Here is a 13,972-nt window from a genome sequence, read left to right on the forward strand (position 1 = left end):
AATGCGGCTTACCTCTGAGTAGATATGAATAGGACTGCATAGTCAAGGAGAGTAGGAAGAAAGTCTTTTTGAAATGATGTAATTTTATTAAAGACATGTATTGTCACAATTATTCAGTTAATGCAGACTAGACTACCATTTGTTGCTTTATGCAGAGTTGCAAAGCCCAGCCCCAGCACACCATTAAGCCTTTACCCACCACCATGTTGCAGTGGCCATCAGCTACAGCTCAGACTCACCACCAGAGCAATACTCTGAACAGAACAGATCAAACCAAAAGAACCACTACCCTGGGCAAACCTTTCCCAAAGCACACATAGGAGTCAGCAGCCCAGGATGAAGATAGCATTGAAGCACCTGCCTCTACTTACCCTAATGTGGAGGGAGAACCTACAATCTGAGCTGGGAAAGAATCACAGAGCTTAAAGTTTTGTGCATGCATGTATGTGCATGTGTAACATCTCCTACATCTGGCATTGCTGTCTCAGGGCCATTTACTACAATTAAACAAATTGGGGGACTATGTGATCCAAGGTGTCTTCAGACAGGGGCATTCTCCAACAGTTGATTTAAGGAGACCTGTAGACAATAATGATTTCCTTACAAAAGAAACTGATCACCGGGAATTGCATATCCCCAAACTCCCCCCCCCCCACATCTTCCTGGCAAGTGAAAGGCACATAATTTGCAATTAAAGGTGCAATTAAAGGTCACAGAGAGGTGCCACTTGGAAGAGGCCATCTGGGCAGACTGGATAAACACGGCTGCGATCTCTTCAACCAGCCGGCCAGTCCCCAGCGCACTGTGCGTCAGCGGCTTCCGTGGGGCGACTCAGTGGTCCTTAAAGTTCGCCTGCCTCTTCTCCACGAAGGCGCTCATCCCTTCTTTCCTGTCGTCCGTGGCGAAGGTGGCGTGGAACAGCCTCTTCTCTGCCTTATTGCCCTCGGCCAGAGTCATCTCAAAGGCCGCGTTCACCGCCTCCTTGGCCATGGCCGCCACCAGCTTGGAGTTCCTGGCGATCTTCTCGCCGCAGCTGACGGCTTCGTCCAGCAGCTTGTCCACGGGGCAGACCCTGCTGACCAGGCCGGCCGCCTTGGCCTCTTGCGCCGAGATGCGCTCGCCGGTGAGGACCATCTCCATGGCCAGGGACTTGCCCACGGCCCGGGTCAGCCTCTGGGTGCCGCCGGCGCCGGGGATGGTGCCCAGCAGGATCTCGGGCTGCCCGAACTGCGCCTTCTCCCCGGCGTAGATGATGTCGCACATCATGGCCAGCTCGCAGCCTCCGCCGAGCGCGTAGCCGTTGACCGCGGCGATGACGGGCTTCCTGACCGTGGAGACCCGGTTCCAGTGCGCCAGGAAGTTCCCCGCGTAGCACTCCTGGAAGGTGCGGCCCTGCATCTCCTTGATGTCCGCGCCGGCCGCGAAGGCCTTCTCGCTGCCCGTGATGACCACGGCGCCCACGCCAGGGTCCCGCTCCAGGGCGTCCAGCGCCTCGCTCACCTCGGTCATCAGCCCGTCGCACAGCGCGTTCAGGGCCTGCGGGCGGTTCAGGCGGATCACCGCCACGCTCTGCGCCGAGCCGCGCTTCTCCACCACGATGTACTGGAACTGAGGCGCCGCCGCCGCCAGGAAGCGACGGGGAGGCCGCCGCGCGGCAGCTGCCGAGAGCAAGAGAGGCAGGCGGAGGGCGCAGGCGGCAGCCATGCTGGCAGGGCACGAGGAGCCGCAGTCAATGTGGTCCTTCGGGTGGATATCCGGTCCCCGCGCGGCAGACACCCGCCATTGGAGTGGCAAGGGGGTGTGTGGAAACGCGCGTGTGAATGGATTTCGGAGGAGGAGGGTTTAGAGGGGGAAAAAGAAAGGTGGGCAGAGGGAGGGCAGGGACAGAGGCTCCCTTTCCTTGCACGGCTTTGAAAGCGTCCCTAGAGTCCCCTCCAGGGTCATCCAGTCACCCCCCGCAATGCAGGAATCTCAGCTAAAGTATCTTTGACACTACAGATGACCATCTAGCCTCTGCTCCAAGGAAGGGAAGTCCACCACCTCGCGAGACAGTCGGTTCCACCGTTTTACGGCCAGAAAGTTCTTCCTGATGTCTAGTCGGAATCTCCTCCCTCCCCTGCTTGCCCCCATGGAACGTTTTAATCGAAGCCGGGAGTGACGGTTGCTGAGCTCTCTTGTTTTCATTCACCTCCCTTTGCGCACGAGCCTCCGGAAATGCCCGACGGCTGAGCAGGAAGCGGAAGCGCCGCGTAGCGCTGGGAGGAAGTGTCTCCAGCTGGAGCGGCTCCTCGGATCAGAACCCCAATAACGGGGGGTGGCCGGGCAGGTGAGAGGCTGCTGCGGTGGGTTGTCTCTGGCGGGTCCCTAAGTCCCTGCGCTGAGGGGAGCGAGGAGAGCCGGGCGGGCAGCGGCCGCCGCCGCTGACACAGCCGCCTCCGAGTCCCGCGGGGACTGTATTGGGGCTGACGGCGACCCCCGACCCCCCCCTCGCAACTGACTCCTTGGAGGGATGTGCGCGCGTGTCTGTGAGTGTGCGCGTGTTTGGGGCACCTTTAAATGCGCGTCCCAGGCTGGCCTTCCTCTCCTCGGCCTGCGGCTCTGCGGCCCGTCTCTAGCTTCCTTCCCACCATGTTTACTCGGGAAGAAATGCCATTGTTTTTATGTGGGAGGCTGGCCCTTTTACTCGAGAAGAAGTCGGCTGCTTTTGCCGAAAAAACAGAAGGTATTCGCTTTGTCTCTCTCTTTCCCCAACCTTCACCGTCTTGCTCTTAGGGGATCCTGTTTCATCTCTTTCGTTTCTTACCTGGCGAGGTGCATTGCTCTCGCAGACTCTCCCCAAGCTCCACTCCTTTTTAACGTTTCTTGGAGCAGGGGACTGATGTTGTTGGACTTGCTGGGGAATTGCAGTCCTATGTTCACCAGGCGGTCATCACATTCATTATCCCTGTCACACAGAATCTTCTATTAATAGGAATGGTGGCCTGGATTTTCAGTTTCCTTTTGAATAATAGAAGTGAAAACTAGTCAGTGAATTCATTGGGCCAGGACTGAAAAGGGAACGGAAAAGCCCGAAAACCTGTGTAAAACATTTCATATTTAAAACCTGACTCAAGACTTTCAGTGCTTATGCTTTTCTAGTTTGCTGCAGCTAGAGAGACACTTCAACCACATAATTTCTGACAGCCAGGTTCTCTGAATCCCACTATGTAAAGATGTGTTCAGTTTCTCTTTCAGATGTCTAATGCCGTGCAGTTGCTTTTCGGGCTAACAATATAAAACACTGGCGTAATGAAATGTACATCACAATAAATATGTTAGTTTTATAGTACCACAGAATATTGTTCTTTTAAACTTGTTTTTCAGAAGTTGACTGCTGAAGAAATGGCAATTAGCAAAATATTTTTTTGGGGGAGGGGTTATATAAGAAGTCCCAGCTGGAGTCTGTTTATTTATTTTATGGAAGTTATACCCTGCTACCTTGTAGAAAGCCTCAATTTACTAATTGGCTTCTGCTAACTCTGGGGTTTCTTTAGTCCTTATTTCTCACTGAGAGATTTTATATATGAAAGAGATCATAATCTATATATTTTTTTCCTGAAATAAATTTATATTTATTATTTTTATGACAGGTCTTGCCTTGAATTTCTGTATGTTAAATACTTATATTCTCCTGTGTTACCATTTTCTCCTGCAGTTTCACTACATCTGCCTACCAGCCCTGATCCCTTTAATCAGCAAACATCACCATAATGGGGCCTAGGCGGAAAAATGTAAAAGTATGTTCCACAAGCAGGGGAGGACCCATATGTGTTAAAACTGCTGATCTGAAGGACTATATGAACCAACTTTCACATGAAGTGCTTTGTCATATTTTCAGGTGGGTTGGAAGATAATGTTCTGTTTTTGATGTTTCATGTAATTCACTGTAGTACCTGAGGACAAAGATCAGATTATCTCTTCAATCCTGAAAGTGAAATATGCCTTAAATTTAGCCTTATCAGATTAACCTTCTCCCTGTATAAAGCGGACCAGTTTCTTCAGACTTATTGCTGGTATTTTTTTTTGAAATGCTTATGCACATGAGCAATTAGAAATAATAATTTGCAAGATATGTTATGTTGTACCTGTGATTGGTTGATGTAGACCATATATCTTTTTACATTGATTTAGCATTAAGGAGCTGCTGTATGTTTTGTTGCCAGATGAAATTGGTCTTTGCCTTTATATTGTACCTGCTGTTCAGCTGAAAGGGCTCCCAGAGTCACTTACAAATCCATTAAAAAAGATGACAGTCCCTGCCCTCCTCATCCCTTTTTTCTTTGATGTTGTGCCTTTTAGATTATTGCACTTCAGGGCAAGGACAGTTTTATTTTTTAGTGGAACAGTAAGTGACTGGGAGCCTTTTCAGATGAACATGGGAAGGGAAAAAGCAATCTCTGCCTCTAGTTATTAAAGTTAAAGTTCTTCTAATGAGCATCCTATTCGAATGGCTGGTGCTAGTGACAATTGAGGGAACCTTTTCTCCACCTACAGGCTATTTTGAGTGGCGAGGGACCTATCAGGATGGTCCATTCTCAGAAACTGATAGATCCAATGGGTTTCTGGATGGCTCTTGGTGATTTTTGATCCTGTGAGCCCTGTCCTGCTTTGTGGAGCTTCTTTGACTCCCTTATATACTCCAGAGCTTAGGGCAAGAAAACAAGCTGGGAGATGGCTTGAACGTGAGTGGAGGAAAACTCTGGTCAAATGCAATTGAACACTGGTGAGGGCTCATCATCGAGCTACCTAGTGAAAATGAAGGCTGCCTCCATCGCGGAGGGCTTTCTTGATGGTGGTGCCTGCCCTGTAGAACACCCTTTCAACAGATATCAAGGAGACAAGTAACTATATAACCATTAGAAGACATCTGAAGGCAGCCCTGTATAGGGAAGTTTTTTTTTAATGTTTAATGTTTTATTCTGTTTTTATATATGTTGGAAGCTGCCCAGAGTGCCTGGGGCAACCCAGTCAGATGGGCTGGTACTACTATTTTTTTTTTTAATTTGTCAGGTGGGTCTCAGTTAGACTGACCAAGGAGGAATTTCAAGTCCTAATGTTCAGAATCAGAAGAGCTAGCCCCCTAAATCATGAAAGTTAGATGTAGCAATCACAGATTTGAAAGTATTGTGAATGAGAGATGCTTGCTATTTGCCTTGCTGTAAGCAAGAAACAAATCATTTGAGAATTAATCCTATCTTTTCTTCTCCCACTCTCCTTCTGAAGGTATCTTCCCCTGCAGGATATCATGTGCATGGAATGCCTCTCTCGGAAGTTAAAGGAAGCAGTCACTCTATATTTGAGAGTGGTGAAGGTTGTGGATCTCTGCGCAGGCCGCTGGTGGGAATATATGCCCACTGGTGAGTGTTGCTCTTAAGTAGGGTAGTGATGCATTGCAGTATATCTTATGTTTTTAAATTATAGCTGTTACAAGCCATTGTTTTTAAAAAGCATTTCATGGAGTCTAAATTTCTATAGCATTTTTTGCATGCACCATGGCTTTATGGAGTATTTTCTCAGGACCCCTTCCAGTGCTAGCAACTGTTTCTATTCATAGGAGTGCATCCTCAAGCCACTCCTTTGATAAGAATTGGAGCAGCAGAAGGACTTTTACCCATCTTCAGTTCACAAGGAGACATGGCAGAAGTCCCTCTGATGCCTTTTTTTGTCATTCCCTTTTGTGACTTGCAGGTGCACTCTGATGGACAATATGGCAATATCAGATGTGACCCTTCCCTGTTCTCACTACAACCTTATGCAAGATGATGCTATACCTCCCATTTTGCAGCTGGGGAACTGGGGCCAAGAGTGAGTGACTTGCCCAAGACTATCCGTTGAATTTGCTGGACCGAATGATCCCTCTGCCAAAGATTGTTAGATAAAGTTATGGAATTAAAAACTTCTGAAAACCCTACATGTGCATGGACCGAAGTTTGCCTCTGTGGCGGTTCTTATTCCCCCACTGCATGGTATTACTTAGTGCCTATCTAGAACAGGCATAGGCAAACTCCGGCCCTCCAGATGTTTGGGACTACAATTCATATCATCCCTGACCACTGGTCCTGTTGGCTAGGGATTATAGGAATTGTAGTCCCAAACATCTGGAGGGCTAGAGTTTGCCTATGGCTGTTCTAGAACAAATGTTTTTTTCAAGTGTTTGTGCACCAAGATTTCTAGAACTGAGAGATTAAAAATGGAGGCCTTCCTCTTTCCTTTGTATAGGTTTCATTTTAAAGGAAATCATAATAGCAGTACAAAATAAGGAGCCACCAATAATACATGCCAAAAATATAAAAACACAGTATTAAGGGGAGGGGGGAGGTGTAGATTTAGAGCAATATATGTCACATTGTATTCTCCACTGAGGAGGTCAGTAATGGCAGATAAGCTTCTCTTAAATATCTTGTCTATTATTACCAATCTTCTGCCTTATGCACCTGTGTGTTTTGGTGTGTTTTTAGTTGAGCATTTGGTTCAAGAAAGGCAACAGTGAGTCACAGGAGGCTCGGCCATGTCCCATGTGAACTTTGTGTATAGCCTAAAATATGCACTGAGTCCTCTTTCTGTTGGACAAATCAGTGAAGAGTTTCTTGAAAACAGAAAATTTGAAACCACTGACTTGACAATGGAAAATACAAAAGAAGACATGTTTTCTGCGTGTCAAAATACTGTGTAGTTGCTATGATATCTCTCAAAAGCCATTCCTTACATGATTTATATAATTAATAGAGGACCCTTCACTTCCTGTTCTAAACCTGCTGATGGTGAAATATAATAATATAATAATATATTATTTATACCCCGCCCATCTGGCTGGGTTTCCCCAGCCACTCTAGCTTACACACATCCCCCCCAAATGATTGTAAAGTACAATCAGTATTTAAAGTGCCTAATAAAAATTTTAGTTGCTGTTTTCTTGGATGCACATAGAAACAAGAGGAAGATCATCTTGAGCCAGGAAGGTTGGGGACAGTTATAATAGTCCAAAGCAAGAAAATATGGTACCCATCTTTAAAAGGGGAAATGAGAATGGCTGAAAGAATGAAGGGACAGGTGGCCTTGGTTAGCAGGAAAAATGAGTCAAAACAGTGTATTATGAGTACATGTGCAGTAACATAATGTGCTCAATTACAAAATGGAGAGGTGGGGAAGCCAACATATGTTTGTGCCAAAAGGATTGTCAAAAAAAAGAGTTGACATAACTTAGTCAAAGCATTTTAGTCCCCTCTTATTCTGCAAATTAAGCATCTTCAGCTTAAATCCACAGTGGGGGAAGTGCATAACTTTAGCTGGATCATGTCCAAATTAGATTCCACCTTTTTGAGTACTCTTATTTCTGTCAAAACTTGACTAATCAACCATACTCTCCTCTTGTATGTACTCAAATTTTTGTTGTTGTCTAAGCAGTGGAGTACTTTTGTAGTTCTCTAGCCTTGCCTTTGAGCTCTAGAATTTGAGTTCTAGAATAATAAAATTAAGTATATGGTTCCTCTTTTTTGCGTTCGTCCAAAGCATGGGTGGTGATGCATGCGGGGTAAAACAAAGAAAGCAACACAAATCCTTGCTCTGTCATTATATGTGGATTGTAAACTGCACCATCCGTCTTCCTTGCACATCCTTACTTCTCTTCTTCCTCAGAGATAAAATATATGTCATCTTCTCAGGATTCACAGATTCCAGCTTCCTGACATTGCTGAAGAAAATGCCAGATATTGAGCAGCTATATGGGCTTCACCCCAGGCACCTGGACCGGCGCAGAGTTCGTGGTTATGAAGCTTTCAGCATTCCAGGAGTTCTAGAAGCCCTGCAAGCTTGCCCAAATCTACTAGTAGGTGTTGTATATCCAAAATATAAATATACATATTCATATGGCAGTTGCGATCCTTGATCATACTTGTGGGGTGTGAGGAGATGGATATGGTTGTTCAAAACAGCAGATGGTGCTGTATCTCATGGATTTTGTTCAGTTCCATTCACTTATATCTATTTATCATATTATTAGCTACAGCAAATGAATTTTAGATTCAGCTATTACTCAGCTGCGCTTTTAATTAAATCTTGAATTCTCTCCTTAAAATCCAACTGTTGCAAACAGATGGGCCAGAAATTATGTGACTGGAAAATAGTGTACAAATAGCTATTCATATGTCTGTGAATCTACACCATTTAATCACTTATTTTTGTTTGCACGATATGTGGATTATATGCAGAACGAAGGGTGGGCCGGGAAGGTCCAAAAACTGATTACAGGTGACAGAGCAAATTGGTAGCTTCAGAATTGTCATGTTAAAAAGGTTTACCTTTCATCTATGAGACCTATGCATATTCTACTACATTAAAAAAAAATCAGATTCTCTTGCCTTCTGCAGCAGCTACTGATTTTGACATTGGAAATCAAGGTCTGTTTTCCATTGTGTAATTCCACCTATATAAAACTTTTGAAGTCTTTTCTTTGAGGGATTTATCTGAACTTCAATACTTAGGCTTCAAAAAAAGTTGAAGTATTCCTTCGACCTTTTGTGAAGTTTTGAAATACTTAATCTAATTGAATTAATTTCTTTCTGTTTTTATAGCACTGAATTTGTAAACTTAATTGATGTTAAGATATTTTAGTTGCATATTTTTATTGTTAGTTGCCTGGGATTTATGGAAAGGTAGGTGTATCAATCAGTAGCAAGTAAAAGTAAACTTTAGAATTTTAGATCTATTGCAGTGTAAGCTAGGCATGAGTTATTACAACATCATAACTAAGAAATGCATGTGTCAATTGAGTTCATTTTTTTTACTGCTGCTTACATGAATTGAAAGAGCTCAAATGTTGAACATTATTCTTACTACTAATTGTTACTTGAGAGAGAGTGTGTGTGTGTGCGAGAGTGCTTATGCTAATGATTGAGATTTCCCATCATTCTATACTGGGTTTTTTGGTTTTTTTTGCTTTAGGGAGTTGAAACTTCCCACTTGGAACTGGTAGAAGCCATTTGGACATACATGCCACAAGTTCACATCCTTGGAAAGTTTCGAAATCGCAATGGTGCCTTCCCAATTCCAGCTGAAAATAAACTAAAAATACCAATAGGAGCTAAAATTCAGACTTTGCACTTAGTAGGTAAGCATTGTAGTGAAATACTTCCAGTGGATACATCATGACTGAAAAGCTGTGAAATCAGAAAGTGCAGTTATTTCACTTCATTGTGCTGAATTCTCAGCTTGAACACTGTTTCATATGCAGACTAAAGTACTAGTCTGCAAGTATTGCTTGCACACACCCCTACAAAAATTAAGCCTTTAAGTGTTTGTCCTTGAAGTGTCTGTTTTTTGGACCTGACGTACTGCTTTGTTTCTTGTATTTTAGGAGTTAATGTACCTGACATTCCTTGCATCCCAATGCTGAGGCACCTGTACCTGAAGTGGGTGAGGCTCACCAAACCACAGCCTTTTAAAGATTTCCTTTGCATCAGCTTACGCACTTTTGTCATGAGAAATTGTGCAGGTAAAAGAGCATAAGGTCCCTTTCTCGAATTTATATTGGGAGGGGAGGGTATGCTTCTCATTTACTAACAGTGAATGTGGATCTGTGTTCAAAGTAAGTTTGAATAAGGAAATAGCAAATAACTTGCTTAACAACCAAATGACCATTTAGTCAGTTTAACGTTGTGAGAGTCTTTGCTGGCAATTTTATCTAATATGTTTTCCAGGTGTGTTATTGCTTTCAACATGGAACTTCCTATAGTACTTCTGTTGCAATACAGAACTATAGCTCTGTAAATCTGTTCATATGGGCATTTTCTGCATTCTCTTTTCAGTACCAGTAAGCAAACCATTTCCCCACTTGAGTACAATGTTTGAAAAGTCATCTATGAGCATTATAATGATGTTGCTGCTGTACATAAAAATGCCTACCTAGCCATTTACCAGTGAATGCTGACTGCTGGAATATTTCTATCTTTTGTAGGACCCACAAACTCGTTGAAGTATGTCCCCTTGGTCACAGGATTGGCTTCTGCCCGAAATCTGGAACATCTAGAATTAGTTCGAGTTCCCTTCCTCGGGGGTCTTATTCAGCATGTTGTAGAAGACAGCTGGAGATCTGGTATGCAGTCTCTTCCTTGGAATACAAAATTTATTCTTTGAAACCAACTACTGACAGTAGTTACTTTTCTAAGACTTTGTGGTGATGTTGTGTGAAAGCAAGTGAAGGTAATAGGTAAATTTAGATCTTTCTCTTTAAAGTTTAAACCAATAATTGGATTTCACTCATGGTCCCACCATGCTGTAGGTTATGCTAGCACTAGCTTGTTCACAAACACACCATTTTCTGTGAACCAGAGCCTCCATTGATATTCAGCTAGATTCTTCTCATGCAATCTATCCATTGTGAAAAGAAGCATTGTGGGTGTCAAATGTCTGTTGTATTTGAAAGTGCTGTAACAGGGATTTATTGTTGAGATATTAAGCATGCTAGAAAAGGCAGTGGGGAAGTCTTTCTTCACACCAGTGAATGGCCTGTGGAGGTTGCAGACAACACATTTGCTGCCATTTAATTAATTGCTGTTGGGAGAAAAATTATATACTTGCCAACATTTGAGAATTGGTGTCCTTTTTTATTCCATGTATACAGCTCAGAAATATACTAACAGCTGCTTCCCAATCTGTGCATCCATGAATAAAAAGAGACACATCATTCCATTCAGATATTGCAGAGCACACAGGGCTGTGTTGTTGTTTTTTAATACTGACTTGTATCTAGCTGAAATCAATGGATTTAAGTTATTCAGGTCCAGCTATTTCAGCTGGTCTATTGTGAGTGTGTTGTAATTGGGTACAAGCATTGAGATTGATGTATGCTCAATAAATAGTAATGTGTTGAAGCAAATTTAAGTTTGTTTCTTTAGTCAGGCTATCCTTTATAGACAAGGATTGGTGGAGCCTATATTGAGATGTAACTGTAGTTTTTTGCGTTTGTTTCTCCAACACACTGTGCACATAATTATTCCTGGAAGGCTTAGTATTGATACTCAAATATAGTGAACCCCTCTTATCTATCAACAGGGGGCTTTAGAAATTTGCACACTATAGTTCTGGGAGCCTGCAAGAATGCTCTGGAAGTGGATCTTGGCTACCTCATCATAACTGCTGCACGAAGGTACTTGAGTCATTTCAGCAGTCTTTCTCATTTTAATTTTATTTGCCAGTGAGTCACCATTATGTTTATACACAAAAGTCATATTACTAGACCTTTGCATACTGATGTTAGTGAATTCTGTGCACTGCTTTCAATTCTGCAATACCTTATTTTTCATCATAGCGTATTTTTAAAAAATCCTCACAATATTGCACTGGCTGCCCATTTGTTGATGAGCCAAATTCAAGGTGCTAATAATGACTTATAAAGCCGTAAGCAATTTGGGATCTAAATATTTGAAGGTGTGTCTCCTTCCACATCAACTCGCCTGTGTGCTTGGATCAGCTAAGGAGGCTGTTTTGGTTGCTCTGCAGCTAATGGAAATCTGTTATGCAACAACCAAGGGAAGGGCCTTCTCTGCCATGATGCCTTAAGTATGGAACGCCCTCCTCTTAGACCTGTGACTGACAACTGGCCCTTATGAGTTTTCAGTGCTAGCTATGGACCCATTGATTTGATCAGGATTTTATTAAGATATTAATTTTTGTCAGGGATTTTGGTATTGGTGTTGCTTTTGCTGCTATTTTATCTGCTCCTTGCTTTTTTAAAAAAATTATTGACAATTGTGGTTTTAAGCCTATTTTATGGTATACAGACTAGATTGCTCTCACAGTGAAGGGCATATTCTTGCAAGTTACAAACAATAGAAGTATTGTCTCATATGTGAATGTGCATATTCTGTGCCAGGAAATATTTGTTAGTCTACGCTTTTCTCATTTTGTTTCTTCTCTTTTCAGGTTGCACGAAGTACGAATCCAGCCTTCCCTAACCAAAGATGGAGTATTCTCTGCACTAAAAATGGCAGAATTGGAGTTTCCACAATTTGAAACACTACATCTTGGATACGTTGATGAGTTTTTGCTGCAGTGTATGAAATCCTTCAATTTTCCTTTGGGTTATCTATCAGATGTTAGGGTAGATCTGGATGTTATCTGCCTAGATCGGGGATGAGCTAACCTTTCACCTTCCAGATGTGAGTTGTAGTCCAACAGCATCATATCTGATTATTGGCCATGCTGACTAGGACAGATGGGAGGCCAATAAATCTGGAGGGCCACAGGTTCCCATCCCTGGTCTATATGCTTCTAATCTTAGAGAGGCCAGCGGCTGTATGATACATCTTTGTGTAATGCATGAGCAGCCTCTAGTTCCCTGCTGATGCTTTTCCATGATGACACCTGCGGATGTCTTACACAGGGAACCTTGACTAAAATAGCTTGTGCAAATATGCAAATCCAATGTGGGCATTGGATTTTGTGGTGACATCTGTTGGTGGTATGGAAACAATCTACATTCTTCAGAATTCCTATGTGGTGTGGAGTCAGTAGTGCATGAAAACGCTACGATAGTGACATGCACTATTTCAAGCCCAAATTGGAAGGCAGCTCTTTTTCCAGCCAGCAATTGCTATCCCTTCCTTCTTTTCTTTCTGCCTATTGCATATGAACTGTCCCTCTTGCCAGAAGAGAACAGCATGTGTTGGCATTTCCCCAGCTATAGAAATACAGGGGAGGATTGTGGCTCCTGCCTCAGGGCTGCTGCTCTTTCTGATTTGCCAGGAGACGGACAAACATTTTGACCAGTGCTAGTCTAGGGACTGGCACAAGCAAGACTTCAGGAGCAGGAAGGGACGTGTATTTGCCACTTGCCTGCTCACTTGACATTCATCCCATGCAAGCAGTAAATGTAAATATCCTAAGTCTCTGGAGATGTTTTATATTGATAGATGTGATGGGAAGTCGGTTGGAATGTCATTATTACTTCATACCTGCTCCCTTGCATACCCAGCCCTGTGATTTGTACCCTTATGGGGGGAGGGCACAACTAGACATCCTGATTCCTTATAAAGCAAGAGGCAGGGAGATTGCATTGGCAGTTCTGATGGATGAGGTTTTTAGTTTAAAACAAGTGAAAGGCAATATAAAGACTATCTCTTATAGACCAATGACGGGTGAATTTGCAACCTTTTGAAGCACTTTGATTTCTAAAGGCTTCACTTTATCTGCTTTACTGTTCCCATTGTTTGGGTCCAGCAGGTAAACTCAAGCGCTCATTCAGTGCCCAGACTGAATTGCTGTAGAGAATTATGGAAAGAGCAAGTTGCTATTTTTTTCTGTTCTCTTCCCCCTGACCCCAGGTAAAATGATTAATGCGGACCTCGTGAAATATGGCTTGGCTGACGTGGTTGAAAATCCAGGCATCATCACAGACATTGGAATGAAAGCGGTGAATGAAGTGTTCTCTTCCATTAAATACCTTGTTATATACAACTGTCCTCATCTGCACAATCCAAGCAGTTGGATCACAGGTACTGTGTGCACAAGAATACATCTGGTTAAGGAGTTAAAGCACTTTAGCAAACAAAATGCAGCCCCTACTTAATTAAATTGACCACTGTTAGTGATTATTACACTTTTCTGATAGACACCTTTAAGTTCCAGTATGACTTCAGAGTTTAAGCAGGTGGCAACCAGAGATGGGGCCTTAACTGTGTTACCCTAACTGTGCACACCCTTTCCTGAAATGTTTTGTTTGACACCATCTCTCTTGGCTTTTGATGAAAATTTATTTATTTATTTTTGAGCTTTTGGTAAGCCAATTTGAATATTCTTTCAGAGATTTACTGCCAACAGCAGCAAAGGTGGAGGAGGAATGAGCAGCCCGAAAGGAGCCCTTTTGGGCTGCTCGTTCCTCCTCCGCTGCTGACAGCAGCAAAGGCGGAGGAGGAGGAAAGAGCAGCCCGAACGGGCT

General features: G+C 43.3%; 2 protein-coding genes across 8 annotated transcripts in view; one reads left to right on the forward strand and one right to left on the reverse strand.

The window, feature by feature from the left end:
• Positions 1-63: 63 nt before the first annotated feature.
• On the reverse strand, positions 64-1,715 carry ECHS1 (enoyl-CoA hydratase, short chain 1). Its single transcript, XM_028717537.2, has one exon. The coding sequence runs from the start codon at positions 1,702-1,704 to the stop codon at positions 832-834; it is 873 nt and encodes a 290-aa protein (XP_028573370.2). The 5' UTR covers positions 1,705-1,715; the 3' UTR covers positions 64-831.
• A 46-nt stretch (positions 1,716-1,761) lies between these two features.
• FBXO38 (F-box protein 38) overlaps positions 1,762-13,972 on the forward strand; it is a 35,871-nt gene continuing 23,660 nt past the window's right edge. Inside the window, exons 1-10 of one of the 7 annotated variants that reach the window (XM_077924441.1) lie at positions 1,762-2,326; positions 3,695-3,877; positions 5,263-5,396; positions 7,701-7,864; positions 8,980-9,145; positions 9,392-9,529; positions 9,992-10,129; positions 11,089-11,182; positions 11,959-12,089; positions 13,359-13,529. In XM_077924441.1, coding sequence (XP_077780567.1) covers positions 3,750-3,877; positions 5,263-5,396; positions 7,701-7,864; positions 8,980-9,145; positions 9,392-9,529; positions 9,992-10,129; positions 11,089-11,182; positions 11,959-12,089; positions 13,359-13,529 — 1,264 coding nt within the window. In that variant the 5' untranslated portion in view covers positions 1,762-2,326; positions 3,695-3,749. The other 6 variants (XM_028717529.2, XM_028717531.2, XM_028717530.2 and 3 more) reach the window with 6 other exon arrangements.

Source organism: Podarcis muralis, chromosome 2, assembly GCF_964188315.1.
Source record: "Podarcis muralis chromosome 2, rPodMur119.hap1.1, whole genome shotgun sequence".
In the NCBI taxonomy this organism is placed as follows: domain Eukaryota; kingdom Metazoa; phylum Chordata; class Lepidosauria; order Squamata; family Lacertidae; genus Podarcis; species Podarcis muralis.

What these genes read in the sequence shown, in the direction of transcription:
- ECHS1 (XM_028717537.2), bottom strand. Translation starts at nt 1,704, where the DNA reads ATGGCTGCCGCCTGCGCCCTCCGCCTGCCTCTCTTGCTCTCGGCAGCT.